We start from the raw sequence: 22,929 nt of genomic DNA on the forward strand, positions 1-22,929 counted from the left end.
TGTAAGATTATCTGTTTGGGAGAGGGTAAGGTGAGATAAAAGGTGAACTAATTCAGCAGTGATACGCACAAAATATTGTTTTGAAAATGAACTATACAACTTGTGGGGACAAGGGGTGGGGAGGGAAAAACCTGTAAGAAAACAAAGGAAGGGATGACACTGTTCAAAAAGAAATTTACTCATGGGAGGAAGATGGCACAGAAGAAGTTGGAGGCTAAACAAGCTCTCGCATAGAAAGCAGTTTTAGTGTTCCAGTGAACAGTCCTAGGCTAGAGAATCACACCAAGTGTGCCATCACAGTACAGAGAGTTTGGCCAGTGAGGGAAAACCCAGGAAGCTTGGTCAAGGAGACAGATCTAAGCACTTGCTAGTGTTGGTGGAGGTGGCTGCAGCGGCTTCTGCTGCAGATTCTATTCACCACCAGCAAGAACTGACAAGGACGGGACAGCTTCCTCCTGTTGATCAGAGACCATGAACAGCCCAGAAACCAAGAAGCTGAATAGACCCAAGACATCCTCACTCCTTCTCACCCAGAAGTGGTGGGAAGGTCGCCCCTCCCCCCCCTCCCAAGACCAGAGAAGATCTCCATCTTTGATACTGACAAAGGCCCTGCTGGAGCAGCTAGCTCCAACTTAGGCCTTGGAAGAAAACAATGGGAGCCATTCCACAGGTCACAGGGCTCAGCTACACCCAGGGGAAAGTTTCCCTTCCCGGGCAGAGGAAGCTCCATCCCCAGAGGGATTTGAGAATAAACACTGAACACCAAATTAAGGAAGTAAAGAAGACCAAAGACCATATACGATCTAAAACAAAGCTCCAACAAAGAATTTGAAGCTACCAAAGCTGACCAATTAGAAGGAAAGGAAATAAAAAATAAGTAGGAACTTTTGACAGTAGGTTAGACCATGCAGAAGATCTAATCTCTGGGATTGAAGACAGCCTAGATATTATAGAGCAAGAACCTACAACTATCCAAGACAAATCCAAGAAACATGATAGATCTATTCAACAATTGGAAGACACCATCAGAAGAGCTAATCTGAAGATAATGGGTATAGAGGAGCACCTAGAGACAGAAATTAATGGTCTAGGAAATTTATTTAACAGGATCCTAGCAGAGAACTTCCCAAACTTGCAAAAAGATAGGCCTATTCAGATACAAGACACCTCCCATCTAAGAAAGCCCAGGACTAGATGGAGTTACAGTAGAATTCTTCAAAACAGAACTTACACCAATACTCCTCCAACTCTTCAATGAAATTGAAAGAGAAAGTTCACTACTGAACTCTTTCTATGGAGCCACTGTAACCCTCATCGCAAAACCAGGCATGAACTCATCAAAGAAACAGAAAATAGATCCATTTCTTTGATTAACAAAATTTTGGTCAATTGACTTCAACAATTCATCCAAAAAATCATACAACATGATCAAACAGGATTTATTTTAAGGATGCAAAGCTGGTTCAATATATACAAATAAATTACTATAATTCATGACATCAACAAGAGCAAGGAGAAGAACCACATGGTTATCTCAGTCAATGCAGAAAAAGCATTTGACAAGATCCAACACCCTTTTACAATAAAGGCTCTGGAAAAAGTAGGAATCCAAGGAACATTCCTCAATACAATAAAGGCTGTTTATGACAAACCTACAGCCAACATTATACTTAATGGTGAAAAACTAAAGCCATTTCCTCTAAACTCAGGAAGGAGACAAGGATGTCACTCTCTCCACTTCTCTTCAATTTAGTATTAGAATGCCTAGCTACAGCAATAAGACAAGATGCAAACATAAAGGGGATCCAAATAGGGAAAGATAAAGTAAAACTCTCCCTCTTTGCAGATGACATGATTTTATATTTAAAGAATCCCATAGACTCCACACCCAAATTACTAGAGCTGATTCAAAACTTTTGCAAAGTAACAAGGAATAAAATTAACCCTCAAAAATCAATGGCTATTTTGTATGCCAACAATGAGAAGAGTGCAGCTGAAATCAGGAAAGCAACTTCATTCATAATAGCCCCACAAAAAATAAAATGTGTAGGAATTAACTTAACAAGAAGTGAAAGACCTCCACAATGAAAACTTTAAAAACCTGAAAAAGGAAATCAAAGCAGAACTTAGAAAGTGGAAAAACCTCCCATGCTCCTGGATTGGAAGGATCAACATTGGGAAAATGGAAATACTTCACAGGCTATCTACAAATTCAATGCAATACTTATCAATATACCAACCTTATTCTTCAAGGAAATAGAAGAGGCAATCCAAAAATTCATATGGAACAATAAAAGATCCTGAATAGCAAAAATGATCCTAAACAGAAAGAACAGTGGTGGAGGAATATCAATACCAAATTTCAAACTCTACAAAACCATAGTAATCAAAACAGCTTGGTACTGGCTCAAGAAGAGACTTCAGGACCAATGGAATAGAATTGAAAACCCAGAAATGAACCCACAGACTTTTAGCCACCTAATCTTCTATGAGGGAGCTAAAAAATAGAATGGAAGAAAGACAGTCTCTTCAATAAATGGTGCTAGTAAAAAATTGGTTAATCACTTGTAGAAAACTAAAGCTAGATCCTTCTATATCACCCTGCACCAGAATCAACTCCAAGTGGATCAAAGACCTCGGAGTCAAAGCAGACACCCTGCAAACATTGCAGGACGGAATTGGAGAAACCCTAGGTCTCCTTGGCACAGGCTGAAATGTTCTTTTTCTTTTTTCTTTCTTTCTTTTTTGTTGGCCGTGGGGCTTGAACTCTGGGCCTGGGCGCTGTCCCTCAGCTCTTCAGCTCAAGGCCAGCACTCTACCACTTGAGTCACAGCACCACTCCGGTTTTCTAGTGCTTTATTGGAGTTAAGAGTGTCACGGACTTTCCTGCCAAGGCTAGCTTGGAACCGTGATCCTCAGATCTCAGCCTCCTCAGTAGCTAGGATTACAGGCGTGAGCCACCGGTGCCCAGCTGAAATTTTCTTAATAGAGACCCAGAAACACAACAAATCAAAGAAAGGTTGGACAAATTGCATGAAGATGCAGAGCTTCTGCATAGCAAAGGACATAGCTAGCAAGATCAATAGAAAGCCAAAGCCCACAGACTGGGAGAAGATCTTCACTAGCCATACAATGGACAAGGGTCTCCTATCTAAAATATACTTGGAACTCAAATAATTAAATCCTCCAACAACAAATACTAAAGGAACAACTGCCCATTAATAAGTGGGCTAAAGACTTAAAGAGAGATTTCTCTGAAGAGGAAATAAGAATGGCCAATTGATACATGAAAAAATGCTCAACCTCTCTAGCCATAAAAGAACTGCAAATCAAAACATTGAAATTCCACCTCACCCCAGACATTTTAACTTTAACAACAACAGATGCTGGAGGGGATGTGGACAGAAGGGAACCTTACTGCACTGTTGGTGGGAGTATAAACTTGTTCAACCACTTTGGAAAGCAGTATGGAGGTTCCTCAAAAGACTCCACATAGAGCTCCCCTATGACCCAGCAATCCACTTTTGGGCCTTTACCCGGATGATCACAAACAAGACCATACTAAAGCTACCAGCACAACTATGTTTACTGCAGCATTTTTACCATAGCTAAGATATGAAACCAACGTAGATGTCCCTTAGTAGATGAATGGATCAAGAAAATGAGAATCTATATGTCAAGAATACACACACACACACACACACACACACACACACACACACAATGGAATTCTATGGAATTCTATGCCTCCATCAGAAAGAACAACATAGCCCCATTTGCTAGGAAATGGAATGACTTGGAAAAAATTATATTAAGTGAAGTAAGCCAGGCCCAAAGAAACATAGGTCCCATGGTTTCCCTTATTTGCAATAACTAGTATATGTCTGGGACAAGCAGAAAAGGTCAAAAGCTATGTACATATGACCAAATAAGATGTTGTTAAGCAAAATGAACCCCAAGATAGAGACACAAGTTTTTTTTTCTTTCTTGCTATTGTTTCTAATGTATTTATAAGGTACCCTGTGGGGGCTGGGAAGGTGGCTCAGTGGTAGAGTACTTGCCTTGCATGCATGAGGCCCTGGGTCCGATTCCTTAGCACCCCATAAGCAGAAATAGCCAGAAGTGGCACTGTGGCTCAAGTGGTGGTAGAGTGCTAACCTTGAGCTGAAGAGCTGGAGGACAGTGCCCAGGCCCAGAGTTCAGGCCCCATGACTGGCAAAAAAAAAAAAAAAGGTACCATGTGATTTTTTTGTTACTTTGTATGTTCCTCCCCCATGGTATAACCCTTGTTTTCACTGTATTAGGTTGTCGATCTAATTTGGGGAGGGGAAGGGAAAAAACAAAATGTTTAAATAGGGGTATAGGTTGACCCATCGTAACAATGAGATGTACAAGACACATGTTGAAAAACGAACTTTAGGTGGAGGGGGTGGATGGGGATGTAGTTGTGGAGTGGGAGGGAAGGGATGGTAGGGGAAAAACAAAGGAGGAGGCAACAATGCTTGTTAGGAAATGTATTCATTACCTTGCTCATGTGACTATAACCCCTCTGTACAGCAATTTTATAATAAAAAAACTTATTAAAAATGAAGTTTAGTCATTACTTCACTTATGTAACTGTAACCCCTCTGTACATCATGTCTACTAGAAAAAGAAAAAGAAGTAAAAATTTCCCTGTATAACCACGTCTATCTCTGAGTACTTCTAAATAAATTTATTCCCTTTTGAGTCAATAAGATTAGTTTTAAAAAATCATATGTCTTGTTTCTGAGTTCAATCTAATTTTCCCCTGGCTTCCATTAGACTGGGTAGTATAATTTAGAAGAAATTAACTTTTGTACATACATTTTCTTTGCATACTTGAAGTTGAGTTTCTTTAACTGAAGAATCAACACTGTCTTTTGCTTCCAGCAATTCCGTCAATGGTGAATCTTATCATCATCCTCAGAACCTGTTTTAACTTGATTGAAACTAAATATTCATCATGATCTGAAGAAATGGTGAGTGAGAAGAGGCCATTGTTTTTTAAAGAAAGCACATCAGATATTAGAGGAAATGGAGTTCAATTCCTTTTTAGAGAATCCATGAGTCCACTTATTTCTGTGTTACTCTTTTTCTGATATGTTAGAGAAAGTGGAGTATGGTGTGTGTGTGTGTGTGTGTGTGTGTGTGTGTGTGTGTGTGTGTGTGTGTGTGTGTGTGTGTGTGTGTGTGTGTGTGTGTGTGTGTGTGTGTGTGTGTGTGTGTGTGTGTGTGTGTGTGTGGTATCTTTTGGAGTTTGAACTCAGGGTCTTGTGCTTGCTAAACATGAGCTTAGAAATGCATACCTTGGTTTTTTTTTTTTGGCCTTAGTTTATTTTTTAGTAAGGGTCTTTTGATCTTGTTCAAAGCTGACCTCAAATAGCAATCTTGCTACTGATACCTCCATTGAATATAGAATTACAGGAGTAAACCACCATGCCTGGCACAAGAAAATCACCTTTTATTCCAAGATCGGTTTCTGGTAGAGAAACCACATCACTTCTGCTCTTCTAGGCAGATAGTGTTTCTTTCTTTCTCCTATATATTTCACTTTCCTTCTGTTAGCAGAATACTTTCCACTTTCACTATAACATTCTTAGATCTTTGTGATATTTTGAAAAGTTTGCCTTCCTCTCTTCTTCCTCTAGATATCACTCTATCTCAATCTCCCTCTTTATAGCTCAGTTTATTTGTTCTTGGCATCTAATTTTTCACCTCTTTTTAATTCTTTACTCTCTAGAAACTAGCTAATTGGCCATCACTCCACTGAAATAGCTAAGTGCACTAGTGATGTCCACATTTCTAAACAAAATGGATTAATTTTCTTTCCTTTGTCTCTCAGCAAGATTGAATATTGTGGACCTTTCTTTCCTAAAACTCTCTTCCACAATGTTACTACTTCTGTGGCTTCTCTTTTCCAGGCTTTCCTTCAGAAATAAAAGTGTTCCTTAAAGTTTAGTCCCATTCCTACCCCTTTTCTTACTGCACACTCTATCCCTAGGATATTCCATGGGTTCAGGGACCATTGTTTTGAAAACTCACAAATTGGACTTCTTTGAGTTCAAGCTGACATATTCAACTCTCTAGATGCACTCACCTGTCATGATGACAGCCTCCAATCACATTCCAGACTAGAATCATAGCCTTATGCCCACTAATACTACCCTATCATTTCATGTCCTATAGGATAACACTACCAACCTCCCAGCAACTTACACCAAAACCTCGATATTCTTAGAGCTCCTCTCTGTCAGATTCCATCACCAAGATCTGGAAATGCAAAAATAATTCCATATCTATCCATTCCTGTTCATCCTCCTAGACCTGTCCTAATGTGAGATAACATCTCGGGATTTTTGTTTTTTGTTTTGGCAATAGTCCACTAGCTGATCTCCCACTTTCTTTGTTATATTCTCAGGATTTGGCCCCACATTGTCATGAGAATAATCATTCCAAAAAGGAAGGATGGCTACATCACTACTCAAAAGTTTTGTTGGATTCCCATTGGGTTTTGAAAAGTGCAAAACCTTCCTGCCAAGGCCCTATAGGACCTACCCCAGTACCCCTTCTACCGCCTCCCACCTCAGTCACCCCTGGCTTCTTTCAGTTCTCCCAGGCCCACTACAGAGCTTGGGTACAAGTGGCTTTTACAGCCGTAAGATGATTCTCTCTTTCCTTCCCTTGAAAACTGGCCAATTAATTGCCATTATTGAACTGGAATTCCATCCTGCAGAGGAGTTGTGTCAATTCCTAATAACACATTCACTTTAAATCTTTTTTTAAAATTTATGTCTGTTTCCTTGACTTCATCTGTGTGCGTGTGTGTGTGTGTGTGTGTGTGTGTGTGTGTGTGTGTGTGTGTGTGTGTGTGTGTGTGTGTCCTGGGTTTGAATTTAGGACTGTCTGTAAGCTTTTAGGCTCAAGTCTGGCATTCTATCACTTGAGCTATAGATCCATTTCTGGCTTTTTGGTAGTTAATTAGAAATAAGAATCTTATAGACTTTCTTGCCCAGGCTGGCTTTGAACTGTGATCCTCAGATCTCAGCTAGGATTACAGGTCTGAGCCACCATCACTGGCATGACTTGATCTTTTTAAAATAACAGTAGAGTTTTGCTCTCCTTGTGTGTCTGTACCTCCAAAGTTCAGTAGAGTCCTACACTCATATTACATGTCCAGTAAATATTTTAAATAAATAATTTTATAGAAGGGTCTCAAAATTTTGAGTAATCACTCTTCATCTAGCTGTAATCCCAGAGTTGGGAAGCTAGGGAAGGTGAATTACAAATTCCAATCCAGCCTGGGTTATACAGTGAGATTTTTGTCTTAAACAAACATATACAATTTAAAAATATTAATTCACGTTTTCTACTTTTATCACACGTGCTTTCTTCCTTCTGTCATTTAGGCCTCCATGTCATTTCCTTCCAAACCTATTTGCTCTTTAGACTTCTCCTTACTTATGCTATGAGAAAGGCTCCCTGAGGTTCTTCCCCCAAAGGAGGACTTAGGTTCTGCTACTTTTGTGTTCTGCATGTGTATATCTACTGTAGCACTGCTTATAATGTAATTAGATTTTTTTCTATGAAGTACAGATTGTCAAGCATAGCATCAATTGCATGATAAAAATCTGGAACAGATGATTAACATAGGGCATGTAGGCCATTTGGGAGAGAAGTTCTAGGAGGAAGAGTCATCTAAACATAAGAGAATTATGATGGTTACTAGTGCTATAATAGGCTCTCTTCTCAGTTAGTTAGGATTCAGATACTAAGGAGAAAATTGCTTTAGACATAGTATAATTGTCTTTCAGGGAAAAAAAGCCAAACTTTGACTACATTTTTTCCTGATATGATTTTTTGCCTGGTTGGCCTGGTTGGTGTGTCTTGGTGAATTTATTGTTGACACACCACCATTGCCCATGGAACACTAACTTTTGGGTCAATGCTGATCTGCAAGATACAGGCAACAACACACTTCCATTTCTCATCCTGTCCTATTGTTTTTATTGACAAGGTAAATAAGCATATAAAATACATTATTATCAAAGATGTAGAGCACATACTGGTGAGGGCATAGTTAATAAATGGTCAGAATCAGAATACAAAATAATTTCAGGCCAAAAAATAGCAATTAGTAGTATGACTTCTCCATGCACATATTACCTCATTTAAATATCATAGTAGGATATTAATGTTACAATAAGTATCATTTATTATATGCCTGTAATGTGCCAAAAACCTTTGAATATGTGGTATCATTTAGTCACACACACACACACACACACACACACACACACACACACACACGCACACGCACACGCACACGCACACACAGGGACATTGGGTGGTAGCAGGACTACCACTCAGTACATCATGCTCTCTTAGCTTGTTCATTCACATGGTGCTCTACTTACTTGAGTAATTCTTCCAGCTTGGTCTTTGCTGGTTGTTTTTGAGATGGAATCTTGCTAACTTTTCTTCCTAGGTTGGCTTCAGACTGTGATCCTTCAGATCTCAACTTTGTGAGTAGCTAGGAATAGAGGCATGAGCCATAAGCCCTTAGCTCTCTAACTCTTTTGATGTAGATTTCATTTCTCCCTTTTACAGAAAAGAAACCTGAGGGTCAAACATGTTAAGAACCTTCTTTGAGGTCTCAGCAGCGGTACTGGAGCTGATATTTATAGTATATTTCTATATTATATATTTATATATTATGTATTTATATTTATAGCTCAATCTGACACCCCAACTAAAAACCCTATTCCCTATACCCTACTGGCTTCCAAGATGAAATACATCAGTAAAGTAAAAAAATTACAGGACCGTTCAGAAATTCAACTGTACAAGCAAAGAATGCAGCAAACGCTTCATGGGGAAAGATGTGGAAGGTTTTGTTTGTCTGAGAGTACCTTGTGAATCATGCGGGTGAGTCACTGACACCCCAAATGAATACAGACTTAGGCTATGGAAGAGTACCTAGAAGAAAGACAAGAGTCACACTTTGCCCTACCATTAATGCAATATGGGACTGGGTGTTGGAACATTGATCTTAACTCAGATCCTTGTCCAAGTGAGCAAGCCCAGGATAATTTGACCAGAATGCCGAGTACAGGTCAAATAAAAGATGTTGAAGAAAGTACAATGTAGAAAACATGTTATCTCTAGTTACATAAAATTAACCTTTTTAATCCATACTATGGGGGAGACACTATTTTATCATTTCGTTCTTACAGTCAATTTAGGACTGTAAATGATTGTTTTCTCTGTTTTGCAGATAAGAAAACTGATGCTACAAGAAGCCAGAAACTAAAAGTCTGGCTATTTTCAATTGGAATAAGGAATTAGAAGAGAAATTATGTATATTGTTTGGGTATCAATAGAAAAGATAAAACCAGAGAAGGTAATCTAAAGGAATATCATTTGATTTCACTACAAATAATAAAATAAAATATTCTAACAGTTTACATTATTTTAAATGGACATTGCTGAGTTTTTACTGCTGCACGCTTTCGTTTAGATGTACTTTTAGAAAGATTCTATAGAATTGGAAGAGATTTGATAATATGACTCACAATTCACACATTTCTCCTCAACTTTATGGACTTCTTTGAATCAGAATCTTCAAATACATTTAGAAAAAATACCTCTATTAATTGGGACTTGGTTTTATAAATCACAAGTTAATCAAAATGTGTTGTAAACTATTTTATTTGAGGTGAGAAGGAATTTTTTCAAAGCTATTTTACAATTCATTAATCCCTCCATCCAGGATAATTTATTCAGACAATAGTTACTGATGATCTATTATATGGATCTGATTCTATCTCTAGATGTCTATCATTGGATTCATTTAATAATGAGAAAATTTATGCTCAAATATGAATGATTTACTAACATTCCGAGGTGAAGGAGGGTTCAGATAAAAGCCTGGAACACATTTGTGTCCTCTACACTTTCCCACTTCAAAATACAAGTAGAGGATGTATTTCACAAAGAATTTTAATAAAAGGAATCTTTGTTTCTTGAGACATTACTTAGCTAAATATCAAAACTTACTCTTTTTGCTTAGGGCCCAGTATCACGTTTTATGAAGAGGAGTACTAAAATATAAAAACATTTAAAAGGAGTAGTAAGATTTAAAAAGAGACCAAGCAGAAACTCTATCTTATATTGCAGGGGTTGGGAGTTGAAGTAGAGACAGGTATTACCACAGGCTATTACTTGTGGGTGGGGTCAGGAGGGAAAATCTGGGAGACAACAAGGGAAGGGGTAATATTGTCCCAAATTACTCATTACCTGACTTATATAACTGTAATCCTCTGTATATCTCCTTTATAATAACAGTAAAACTTAAAAATAAGTAAAAATAAAAATAATAAAAGACTGTTGCAATGGAATGAGAGAAGCTAAGAGGGCAACTGCCTGCATTATACAGCATTCTTATCTTCCTATTAACTAGGGTTTTACTGTTGTCAACATCTACATCTAGTCAACAAATGTCTGAGCATTAACTCTACTGTGATGTTAAGAGTATGGGATGAAAGGAGACTTTGCTCAACATGGTACCTGCTCTCAGAGGTTATCATTAGCTTGGAATCCTGAGCTCATTTAGGAAATGAATATAACTATGAAGTCTCTTTTTACTTGGAATTAGGTGAGAAGTCATTTGGAAAATCAAAGCAGGACATAGCGAAAATTACTGTTGAAAATAGATATTCTGAGCATGCTAGGCTGGGCATGGTGCATGAACAATAAATATCTGGAGATGGTTCTAAGAAAGTTCTAACTCCAGGCAAGCATAGTTTTGGTTCTGAAGCAGTGCTTTTCTATTCTAATAACACATTAACATTTCCTGGGGGAAATTCTGAAAGTCTGATGCCTAGGCCTCCAACCAAGACCACTTCAATCAGAAATCTAGGAAGAGAAGTGTCCAAACATCAGTATTTAAGTAGATATGAATATTTATGTATATAAGTAAGAATACATACAAATATAGCCTAATTCACAACAGAATTAAGAACTTCTTAGTAGAAAACAAATACTTATAAAGCTTTATAGCTGTAGATATGATAAATTGTACTTATTGGTTATAATAAATTCTGTTACTATTCAGAGATGGTAGAGGGTTCCAGAAACGCTGATTCTACATCTAGCAGAAAATGTTTCTATAATGTTGGTACATCCTCACCAAAGAGAAGCAGAGTAATTTCAGATTATTCAGAGCAGCTTTTCCTGGCAGGAGTCTCTTACTGGCTTATTAGATCACTTTTCTGCAGTTAGATTAGTAAGAGACACTACTGATTCTTACTTGCAAACTTTCCCAACATACACACTTACACACTCACTCACATACACATACATACACACACCCCCTCAGGATAAGTTATTTTAAATGCTGAGTTTAAGATTCCTTCCAATGAAACATTTTACTTATGACATAAAGATGGTTCTTTCCAGAAAGGAAAGCATAACTATCCAATCAGCGTAAGTCTCTACAGTTATTTGAAAGACCATGAGCGTCTGTCTATCAGTGTTCTGTGGATTGTGGTTTAAGATGACTCTTTGGATCTCAGTTTTCTCATGTGTCAAATGAATCAGGGATTGCTCTGAATGCATTATGCTAGGTGAAATGAGTCTATGATTCACTCTCTCCAAGGACCCAGACAAAATGAAGATGCCCTTTAGTTGCATAGTAGATCTGAAACTCTAAAGGTTCTTATAGAAGGAAATGGCTCAAGAGGAACAAGCAGTTTTGTTTGCTGTCCTTTACCACCTCTTCCCTGAGCTGGGTGGATGGCTAAGAAAAATGTGAAAATTTCCAAGTAACTGAACTGTTAGACATAGATTATGAAAATTCACTTACGATGCTGGCTGAACAAAGTGGTTACCTTTTCATTTTAATAGGTTATGGTAGGAAAGAAGAGAGAGAAAAGGGAAAATGATTTGTTAGTACATCAGAACTAACTGCCAAATAATTGGGTCTAGAGTCTAAGCTAATCATGCTTTTGTTTATTCAGCTCATATAAAAGTCTTTTAAGAATGCATTTTTGCACAATATATATATATATATATATAATTCTAATATTATAACATACACTGTGAGAAACTTTTGAAAACAATATACTGTCAACCAGAAACAACGGTGTTTATAGACATACAAACCCATTGGTCATGCACATCTGTGCCATTTTCTAAAACTTGAGTCACAATGCTGAACTGAAGCATGAAACACATTTTACAAACTGAAACTGACACAAGGAAGAGGCCTAACAAGTGTTATCAGAAGAAGCTTCACATTTGCATAATTTACTACACCAGTTCACATTTTATTATCAAAATTCACATTGTTTTATTGTTTTCTCTCATAATGAATCCGAAGGTGACATTCCCGCATCAGGGGCAGGCAGGAGGCTAGCTCTTCAAAGTCAGTAGTTTGGGAACACTCAGAAGAATCTCTTGTGAGCAAATGTAGTGTTGCTTTTTGAACCGAAGCCACAATGATAGCTGAACCCAGGTATAACCCAATTCATGTGTATACAGATTTGGATAGAACATGGGTTAAAAACTATAGTCCATTGCCCTCTACCCCTATCAAACAATACAAAAGTAAAAGCTCAGTATAAACCACTTAGTATCTAATGTGAGAATCCTGTTTGCAAAACCGGTTCACAAAGGGCTTGTGCAGAATTAGCAAGTCAGACAAGGTGAGGGCAGATCCATGGAATTAATGCCCCTCCCTGTCCTGACTATGGAGGGGGCCAGATGTCTCTCTTACGTGTTGTTGGGGTTATATAATACACCATACAAATGTTACAAGAAAAAGGTTGCAACTCTTAGGCAGAGTTTTCTACACAAATTTAACACCACCATTGGCAGGCAATGTTAGATATATAAATTAATAACTTACAAAACATTACAGTATTTACATTATATAATAAATACATGGTTATAAACAGGAACCGGGGGAGGTGCTAGTGCAGAAGGCAATGCAAGAGAATGACAGCAGCATCAAGTGGCAGGGCTGAGTCATGGAGGTGAGAGAGAACAGGGCAAGGGGCTGGGGGTTTAGCCCAGTGGAAGGGTGCCCACCCGGCGCACACAGGCCCTGGGTTCAGTCCTCAGCCCTGAAAAAAAAAAAAGCTGCAAAAGAGAACAGGGCAAAGGGCTGTTCAACTAACAGGGGGCTAAGACACGAGGGGGCGCATTGTTCTATTCGGCTGACCTACACAGGCTGGTAATAGCAAACCATACAACTGCCCCTTCCTACCCCCTGATTTGTTCAACTTTATTTTTGCTTACAGCAAAACAGCAAAACTTCAGAGAAAAAAAGTACTGTTCGAAGCAGGCAAACAGATCTAAGTTACAAGGGCCTTGGTAGAGTTAGACTCCAAGATGGAAGTAGAATATGGTTAGCAATGTGTCCTTTCTATGTGTTTGCAAAAGTTAACTGTAGGAAAGCAAAAGATATTGCCCAAGAAAGAAGGAAGACTTTTCTTTCCTTTTTTTCCCCCAGAAAGAGTCAAAAAATTTATGTCAATTTTAAGTACTTATCCACATAGAAGTTGGTACTAAACTCTAGGTATTCAACAGGCATTTCAAAGACATGAAAATGTTCTACAAAAAAGGCACACAGGTTGGCAGACAAGAAGACAGGTGAGCAGATTTATAAGTGAAGTTATTAGTGAGTTCAGTCACTAGTCAGGACAAGTTCCCAAGACTTAGTGCAGAGAAATCTCTCAGTTTTGTGTCTTCAATTTTTCAAGCCATTTAGTTGTGATGGGAACTGGCCGCCACTACTACATAAAGCTTCAGCTCTTTGCCAAGCTTGCAAGCAAGGCAAGTCAACCATGGCATTTCCTGAGCTGCTATTTGCTTCATGGCCTTGCATTCTGGCTCCAAACTCAAGTAACTGGAAAGGCCAGATGGCCTTTGTCCTATGCAGGCCTCAGCCGTCATTGCAGGCTGGCCCTACCGCATAGCTGGCATGCTTGTCAACGGTGGAAAGAACATCTCCACAGGGAGAAGGAGATTATGTGTCGATTGGGGTTTTGTCTTCTGTTGCAATGTCTACATCAGTCTCTCCTAGTGAATCCCTATTTTCTGGATCAATCACACAAAGTGTCTTTGTGCTGCTGAAATAGTTGTGGCCCTCTCCCTCCTTTTCAGGTCCTTCAGAATCCTCTTCTTCAAGGGTCAGTTCAAATTGAAACTTCTCCATCAGACCCTGGCAGTCTCTGTTCCTCTCATCCAGTGGAGGAGAGGGGCTCTGGGGTATCATGCTTTGGTACCAGTTCCTGTTGTCTTCTAATGTGTCCAGAATGTCTTGAGCATCAGGCTGTACTAGATCTGCCCAGGTCTCCCACAATGGATGGACGATATAGTCAATGAAACCAACCTGGAGACAAATAAGATCACAGATTTGTTATTTCCATGGGCCTTTGAAAACTAAATAAGCTGTCTGCTTTCCAAACAAAGACAGAACCATAAGAACCTTACAGAGAGATCAATAATAATAATGGATTCCTTTGTTGAAATGCTGGTTATATGGTAGATCTCCCTTAATCCTGAAAAGCTGTTGCCTGCCATTTACAAAGGAGTAAACTAAGACTCACTGAGGTTTAACATCTTGGAGAAGTCACCTAACTAGTGAATGGCACAGCTAGTACTTAGGTCTAGCTCCATCTAATCCCAAAGCCCATGTTTATGTCACTACCACACTGCTTTTCCTTTTATACACCAGATATGAAGTCTTGCAGCAACACTGGTTTGGGATGACTTAGTCACTACTTATATTCCCTTATTCCCAAATCTAAAGTGTTCTGACTTAACAGCTCCTCCTCCCTTTCTCACTTTAAAATATGCTGCGGTGTCAAAATGACAGGAGTCTCATATATGCCCACTAGTGTGGAATCTCTCAATTTCTGTGAAATGCATTTAGCTTGTTGAGCAGTTTCATAAAACACTTGAAAATCATTCAAGACCTAAACAAATATCCCCTCTGTGGACATGCTTGCTATTGTTTTGGATCTGTAGGACACATACTCATTTCCATCCAAAGAAAGGAGGAAAATAAAAACAATTAAGCGGTTCCTTTTGCTGGTGTTCCTGTGAAGAAATCCGAGGCTTAGGGCTTTGTTATGGTCTACACAGGGGCTATGCATCCTGCATGAGCTAGCCTCCTGGCCTTAGGCTGACCTCTACATTGTCAGACAAACAGGAAACACTGAGGGTGGGGGCAGGTAGAGACAGAATAGGCACTAGTTGAATGAGGGAATGGAATTCCCCTGTCATGATCTGGGGAGCTGGAGAGATGTTGGTTTGGGATTCAGGGGGAGATGAGCAATGGCCCCCATGGGACACTATATAGCCATTTGTCCCCTTGCTGGAAACTTTTCTCTATTGATACTTGGGTTATTTGTCCAGCCATTTAATATATTCAAGTTGAACTATATACAAGAATTTTGATCATTTGTATCTCTTTCATACATGTGTGTACATATATGTAAACAAATATGTGTGTGTGTGCGTGTGCACATACATTCTTTGTATAGTTCTTTCCTAGCCTTAACTTGATTTGCCAAAGTCTGGGCATATATATTTTGTGGGTTATGAAAAGTTAACTGTGGATGATTCAGATATTTCTCTTGCTTCTGCCCACTCCTTTTTCCTTTCTATTACTTCTTTAAGGACATTTGATGGATTTTAGGGGCTATTTTCAAGATGGTTTCCAGGGGTTAGAAATAAGCAGGCAATGGAAAAAATTGAATAAACTGAACATACTGAGCCATTTCTCTTCATTATTTGCTATGTTTCTACTAAGAAATAAGAATTTTTGTTTTTTGAAAGGTAACCATTAGCTGCTTATTTCTTAGAGATGGGATAAGCACCTTTCTTGAATCCTTAGAACTACTAGTTTAGAGCTTGGTTGCAGATGAATGACATAGGGTCTGACAGAGCTCAGTTGGACCATCAGTGGGACCATCAGAGGAGGGAGTTGATGTCACGGCAGCACTAAGGCCTATCCTCAGTGATGAAGAGTGAAGGACCTAGTAAAAGGATCCATCAGATCTTTCCCAGGGAACCACACAGAGGAAGGCAGGCTCAGGAGAAAGAGTATTACAAGGTTTATTAGAGGAGCCATATTTCACCCAAGAGGGAGCACATGACACCCTCCACTATCTAGGTAGCAGCAGGGTCTGGGGGTAGGAAGTGAGATAAATGGGAGCCTAGGTAGGTCTGGGCAGAGAGAGGGAGAGGCCAGCTGTATGGTGGAACTCCAGGGCTGGGAGGAACTCAGATCTGGGTGGAGCTGAGGACCAAAGGTGGGCATAGTACTTACATTCCCCACTCTGTTGTTTAACAAAAATAGGGGGAGAGGTGGATGGGGGTCATTTATTTTGGAGTTGCTTCCTGCTGTATAGGGGTGAAGTACTCAGAGGTCCCTGCTTCATTGCTCCTTGGGTACGGTCCACATTGGATGCACATCTGACACATTAAATGTCATGTGCCTGATGGACCTTCATATACATCTGAGCTAACTGGACCCCTGTCTCTACGGATAAAATGATTGGACCCTGCTCTGGACAAGTAACATCATGACCATCATGACCTTGGTCAACTTCATGTACAGTTCCTGGCATGGCCCTCTCTCAGCAGGAAGTAGGTCCAGAAGACAAGACCTTCGCCCATACGCCCTGCACAGTACTACACATATTAAAGGGGGGAAATATAAGGAAATGCCCACCTCACAGACCTAATTTCCGTCCTCAAGTGGTACCTCCCATTTCTGGCCCCACAACAATATAAAAGAGGCCTCCAAGGATCCAAACATTGCCATTTTCTCCCTTTCCTCATGAGAACTTGGCTTTGTCAGCTCTGCTGGTAATAAATATTTTCTTCTACTTGATTTCTGTCTGTATGGTCTTTTGGGTTACTTTCTTTGGGGTTACTTTCTGCCTAGGTTACATTATTTTCCTTCTCCTCGGGTAGAGGGCAATTGGCTCCTTAAGAAGCCAACAAGATGAAGCATGAGAATAGCTTCTTCACCTGACATAGGAAACATTTATTTTATCTACCTCATAAAATTATTTAGGGGTCTACATAGGTTAATCTACAGGAAAATGCATGAAAAAACCACATAGAACATCACATAAAATGTCACTGTTAAGAAAAAGTGAATTCTTCATATCTTGTCCCAGTTAAAGCTCTAAATTAATCAGCCCTAACTAGTTTAACATTACCATGAATTTTTTTTAGCATTCAGACTTTGCGCTTACAGGTACTAAAGTCATCTAGTTGATTTTCTCTAAGAAGCAGCAAAATACTAACTGCAAAGGAACTATACGTTGATATTACAAATATGTGAAATTTGGTGTTTTTCAGTAATGAGGAAAGAGAAAGAAATTAACCCAAAACACTATCAGTGTGTGTGTGTGTGTGTGTGTGTGTGTGTGTGTGTGTGTGTGTGTATGTGTGTGTGTGAATGTGTTTGAGAGATAAAGACTGCAAATATTCTATGAATTCATTCTGAGGCACGGCCCATTTGTTGTAAAAAATGATATTTCAGTGGGCCTTGAAGCCTTTTTATTACAATGACCTTTTAATGCTTTCTAATGCTACATCTTCTGCAGTTATTAGTGTTAAAAATTTCTTCATGTGCATACACACACACACAGAGTATTTTATCTATTAGAATACCATGAACATTTTGGCACAACCAGAAAATGATTGAATATCTCCAAATACATAGACATAGAAGCAACTTTGGCAAAACTTTGATTATTTCTGATGATGGTGGCAGTGTGCTAGAATAGGGAGAGGTAATAGCAGAGACTTAAAACCAGGGTACAGAGTTGAGCTTCTGGGTAAAGATGGCGACAGAAGAAAAGTAGAGAGAGAAGGAATAGTAGAGACAGCAGCCTTCAAGGGTCAGCTGGATTTTTTCAGGTCAGGGTCTTTACAAAAACATTCATTTTAGATACCTGGGATTTTTCCACGGATGCTGTGTGTTTGTCACACATTGGGCTAATCTCCATGCCCCTCTCTCGTTCTTTGTCTCCCTGTTGGAAAAATTCCTCCATGATGCGATCTGTCCATTGCCGATACAATTCCAAGGATTTGGTGGGGTTGCTCAGGTCTGCACAGTGTACCATGTTGCGAAGGACCTGAAATAATCATTAAGTTTTGGAAATCCCATAAAATTAAGAGTAAATACTGTCAGAACATCTTATCCCTCTCAGTACACTTAGTACCAAATCCAAGAACACTTTTGTTCCAGTATAGTGATGATGCATACACCAAAAAGGCAAAATGACAATGGTGCCAACCAAGGGTAGTTATTTCCCATTAGAAGGTCCTGAAGGAAAATATATATATCTCTCCTTAGGGTGATAGCTTTTTAATTTAAAAACTAGAAGGAACATTACAGATCAGATGAGGAGACCATTTCCTTCCCTCAATTTGGGAAAAATGTAAAGAATTGCTCAAAGTAGATGTCAGGATTTTCATTTGTGGAAAGAGGAGACCAGAAGACAGGAATTGGTATAACCAAAGCAGATAGAACAAACTTTCAGTTGGCAAGATTTACATGCAGATATGAGCTTTGGGGAGGAGGAGTCATATGCGCCCAATTACAAATAGATATTGCAACTTATTTTCAGAACTAAGTAATTGCATAGTCATGCTTTTCCTAATTGATCAGAGGATAAACTTAAATGTCCATTTTCCTTAGCTTCTTCTTAAAATAAGCCAGATGCACCAGTAGTCCTCTAGGACATGCAGCTAACCAAATTCATGTTTTATTTTTCTAAATGGTGTTTGATGAGTTGGTCTTTGATCAAATACCTGTATGCGGTCGGTATAGTTATCCAGGAGAAGAACACCTGAGCTTGTGACTTTCTTTGTCTCTACCATTGTCTTCAGGTCTGCGAGCAGGCTCATATGTTTGGACATATCAGTTGCTAATACCTTGGGTAAAGACAAAAGGAAGATTCTTATTAAATGCAGTCCACAAAAGAGAAGGTCGAAAGTTAATGAGGAAAGTAGAGAGGCTACAGCCTTACCATGTCAATCACCATTTTCCTGAGTGTCTGACGCTGCTTCTTGGTGAGATTCTGAAAGATGTCACAATGTTCTTCTTGCAGCAGCTTGAAACCCACAGCAAGGTGATGGTTTTCCAGCACGGATTCATCATTATACATCAAAGCAAGTTCCGAATCTAATGGATTAACAACATCATGACAATAAGATACAATAAAAATTGTGTAATTGAGATACTGCATTACCTCCATGTGAAATCAGATCGAGTTTCGCTCAAATTATTTTAAGAGTTGCCATCCAGAGGTCATTGCCTCTTAGAGAAACATTGTGACTATACAAATAGAACTAGGAAGTTTCTAACCAAAAAATAAAATGTTTTAGGAGATGTTGGTACTTTCTCATTCATTAAAATTCATTGTCTTAAAATCTTATTTCTCTTCTACTCAGATGGAGAATTAAGTATTTTTCCCTCTTCTTTTTGTTTCAGTTGTAATTTCCTTTATGTCATCATAAACATTTTTTTTTGATAAAAATAGAAATGCCACAAACTTTACCAAGTATATTCTGATTATCTGAAGTACCTTCCTATTTGCCAACCTCTGGCAATTGTGTTTCATATTTTCAAAAGATAGTGCGTTGGTGTAAAATTTTGTTTTATGCCCATAATGTAGTTTTGGAATTCTTTCATAAATATGCTAACTAAACATTTTTTAATAAAAAAAACCTTGGCATTCAATTTTCTGTCTACTGGCTCTCTATATCAGAAATAATTTCAGTGTATTCAAACTATAGATTCTAGCATGCCTTTTATACTGAGGATATCATAGGGACGTTCTGTTAGAAAAGCTCTGCATCTGAGAATACAGTCATGAAACTCAGGAAATCATCTATCAGAGTTAAGCCAGGCATGGTGGTAGATGCCTGTAGTCTTAGCACTTGGTAGGCTGATGCAAGAGGAAGATTTTAAGTTTGAAATCAATCTAGAATACAATGTAGCCTGTCTCAAAAATAAATAGATACCTAAATACATGCATAAATAGAGTAACAGCAATATGATAGCAATGTGTTGCTAACTGCAGGGATGCTACTCCTATACCATTACTTTCAGAAAGAGTGAACTCTCTGAGGTCATTTGCACACTCTTGTTATGTTTATCTGTGATTATGAACACACATCTTTGAGCAGGATCTACATGTGACCATGATGTAGATGGTTCTGGCAGAAAAGACTTTTCCAGTGTGATGCTTATTGGTTTATCAATGAATTAATTCATGACTTTACACTAAACAAGCTGATATAATTCATACAGAAAAATTTGTTTGATCAATAGATGAATGAGGTTTAAAAGTCTTCCCCAAACTTAGATAACTTGGATAGCTTGATTAAAAAAACACAATAATACAAAAACAAGAAGTGACAACAAAAACTCTTGGGTAACAAGCAGCTCAAACAGCATCTGTGTAAAACTGTTAACATTTGATGCCAGTTACAACATTGACAATACGACTATTAATGTTAGAAGAAAAAGTACTTAGATCTTTAGTACTAGGGAAAACGTATTAACTGAGTGGTTGAATACATTTTCATTAGTATGGAAACCAAATATTTTGAGCCTGCCAAAAACTTGGAGTATAGCTTATGGTCCTAAGGCTGGACTAACCCTGAAAGCTACTAGGTTACCCTTTTTTCTGTAGACCATTCTATAACCAAACATACACACACACACACACACACACACACACACACACACACACACACACACACACACACACACACACGTGCACAACATGGAACAGAGTACATGGGACTTTAATGACTTTCCTCTTGAATTTTGGAAATCTACTTCAGTGCTTTTTGAGGAAATCTAATTTCTACTTGAAAGTTCCCATATTCAGACCCAGCATTAGTGCCTATTCCCTAGCACAGTAAGACATTAATGGGTGTAAGAGCCCTGATCACAACATCCCCAGGCCTTTTCTTCTCTTACTGGATAATTCCACATCTGTTATTCTTTCCTTCCATATTGTACTTTCCAAACTTTGAGTACATTTTATGGCTTCCTCCGACCCTCTCCAAGTTCTCCATGCAGCTCAAACATGGTGTTGCCAGACTGGACACAGTATCCAGGAAAGGACACTCAACCCAGTTTGAGTGGAATGGAAGGATTACCTCATTACTGCCCTTTTTGTTACCCATAATGAAAACATCAGGAGGGAAAAAAACTGCAGTGAATCATACAATTATCTCAAATGACTGTTCTAGTGGTGAACTCACTTGTGTTGATGAGAAACTGATTGGAGACTCCAGGATGATCAACGTCATGGATAGCAGCTGCAAAAATGGCAGCCAGGATTTCCAAATCTGTGAAGACAGCCTGGGAAACAAATTGGACACATTGAACTCCGTAGCTACTTTGCTCATTTTGCCGGTTAATTTCAAAGGATCCATTTCATTCTCTTTGAGAGAGGGATTTGTATACTCTCATAGGGTGTGGATTAAATAAAAAAAATGTAGATTCTGTTTATTACCAAAAAGTTCCTGATATAAAAGGAATGATGCCCAGCCTTGATTTACACGTTTTTGTTGTTGTTGTTGTTGTTGTTATTGGTCATGGGGCTTAAACTGTGGACTTGGAGCTGTCGCTGAGCTCATCAGGTCAAGGCAAGTGCTCTACCATTTGAGCCACAGTGCCACTTCCTCAGATTCTAGGACTTTCTGCCCCGGGTAGCTTTGAACTGTGATACTCAGCTCTCAGCCTCCTGAGTAGCTCAGATTACAGGCGTGAGCCACTGGTGCCCGGCTAAAAATAAATTCTCCCCCTTTCTCTCTTCCCCCTACACCATCCCCCACCCCCATCCCTCCAGTCCTGGGGCTTAAAATCAGAGCCTGAGCACTGTCCCTGAGCTTCATTTGCTCAGGGCTAGCACTCTACCACTTGAGCCACAGCACCACTTGTGGCTTTTTCTGTTTATGTGGTACTGAGGAATTGAACCCAGGGCATCATGAATGCTAGGCAAGCATTCTAGCACTAGGCCATATTTCCAGCCCCTGGAAATATGCACATTATTTAAGACTGCAGGCTGAGGCTTGGCATTAGCATACTGTTCATGGTGTATGTGAACTCCTGATTTGTCTTTCAGATTAGGTCTACAGCAGCATGGTGCTTACGTAACATAAGCACAATCAAGTCACAGAAGCAAGGCAGATGGCTCTGCTATGAGATATAATAAATACCCTTCATGTTTAGGCTGCATAAGTTAGAGGAAAAGGCTAAACTTCAGATTCATCAGCAATGAATTATTTCACAAAGCTTATTTGTAATGTGGTCACAAGCTGCCAGTTATAAATTCATTCATTCCATCCATGTCTACTTAATGTTTATTTATAGGCAAGATTTGAAAAATATTCCTAATACTTTATTCTTAGTTCCTTCCTGTCATGTCATAAAGGCATATCTGTCTCTACCCAGGCAAAAATGACTTAAACCTAGTATTTATTAGGTGTCTATTGATGCTGATTCTAGGACCAAAATGTCTTTCTTCATCCTCTGTGATTATTTAAGTCTTCTGGTTCCTTAAATGCCAATTCATTTTCTATCTCTCCACAAAGGACCAATCCTGATAATTAAGGACACACTGTACTCTTCTTTTACTAACAGTTTTCAGCAATCTTGGCAAATTACAATAATTATCCCATTACTAATACAAGGCATTAATCTGTGAGGAAAGGAGTCCCAATCACCTTCTCAAATCTTGTCTGAGGACAAGGGATTCTGTTCCTCCTTTCTTAAATTAAATTTATTTTTTAATGATCTTTATAAAGTGGTGCAGAAGGTTTTCAATTCCACATGGCAACTCATGAATATAATGC

At 38.9% G+C, this 22,929-nt stretch overlaps 1 protein-coding gene across 2 annotated transcripts in view; it reads right to left on the reverse strand.

Moving 5' to 3' along the window:
- Positions 1-12,008: 12,008 nt before the first annotated feature.
- Positions 12,009-22,929, reverse strand: part of Pde4b (phosphodiesterase 4B) — a 354,760-nt gene continuing 343,839 nt past the window's right edge. For both annotated transcript variants that reach the window (XM_042676846.1, XM_042676856.1), the window contains 5 exons: positions 21,334-21,433; positions 19,083-19,237; positions 18,865-18,987; positions 18,003-18,185; positions 12,009-14,416 (listed from right to left, as the gene is read on the reverse strand). In XM_042676846.1, the coding sequence (XP_042532780.1) occupies positions 14,051-14,416; positions 18,003-18,185; positions 18,865-18,987; positions 19,083-19,237; positions 21,334-21,433 (927 nt within the window). In that variant the 3' untranslated portion in view covers positions 12,009-14,050. The remainder of the gene's footprint in view (positions 14,417-18,002; positions 18,186-18,864; positions 18,988-19,082; positions 19,238-21,333; positions 21,434-22,929) is intronic.

This window comes from Dipodomys spectabilis, unplaced genomic scaffold (assembly GCF_019054845.1).
Source record: "Dipodomys spectabilis isolate Male_0828 unplaced genomic scaffold, ASM1905484v1 ptg000002l, whole genome shotgun sequence".
Lineage (NCBI taxonomy): Eukaryota > Metazoa > Chordata > Mammalia > Rodentia > Heteromyidae > Dipodomys > Dipodomys spectabilis.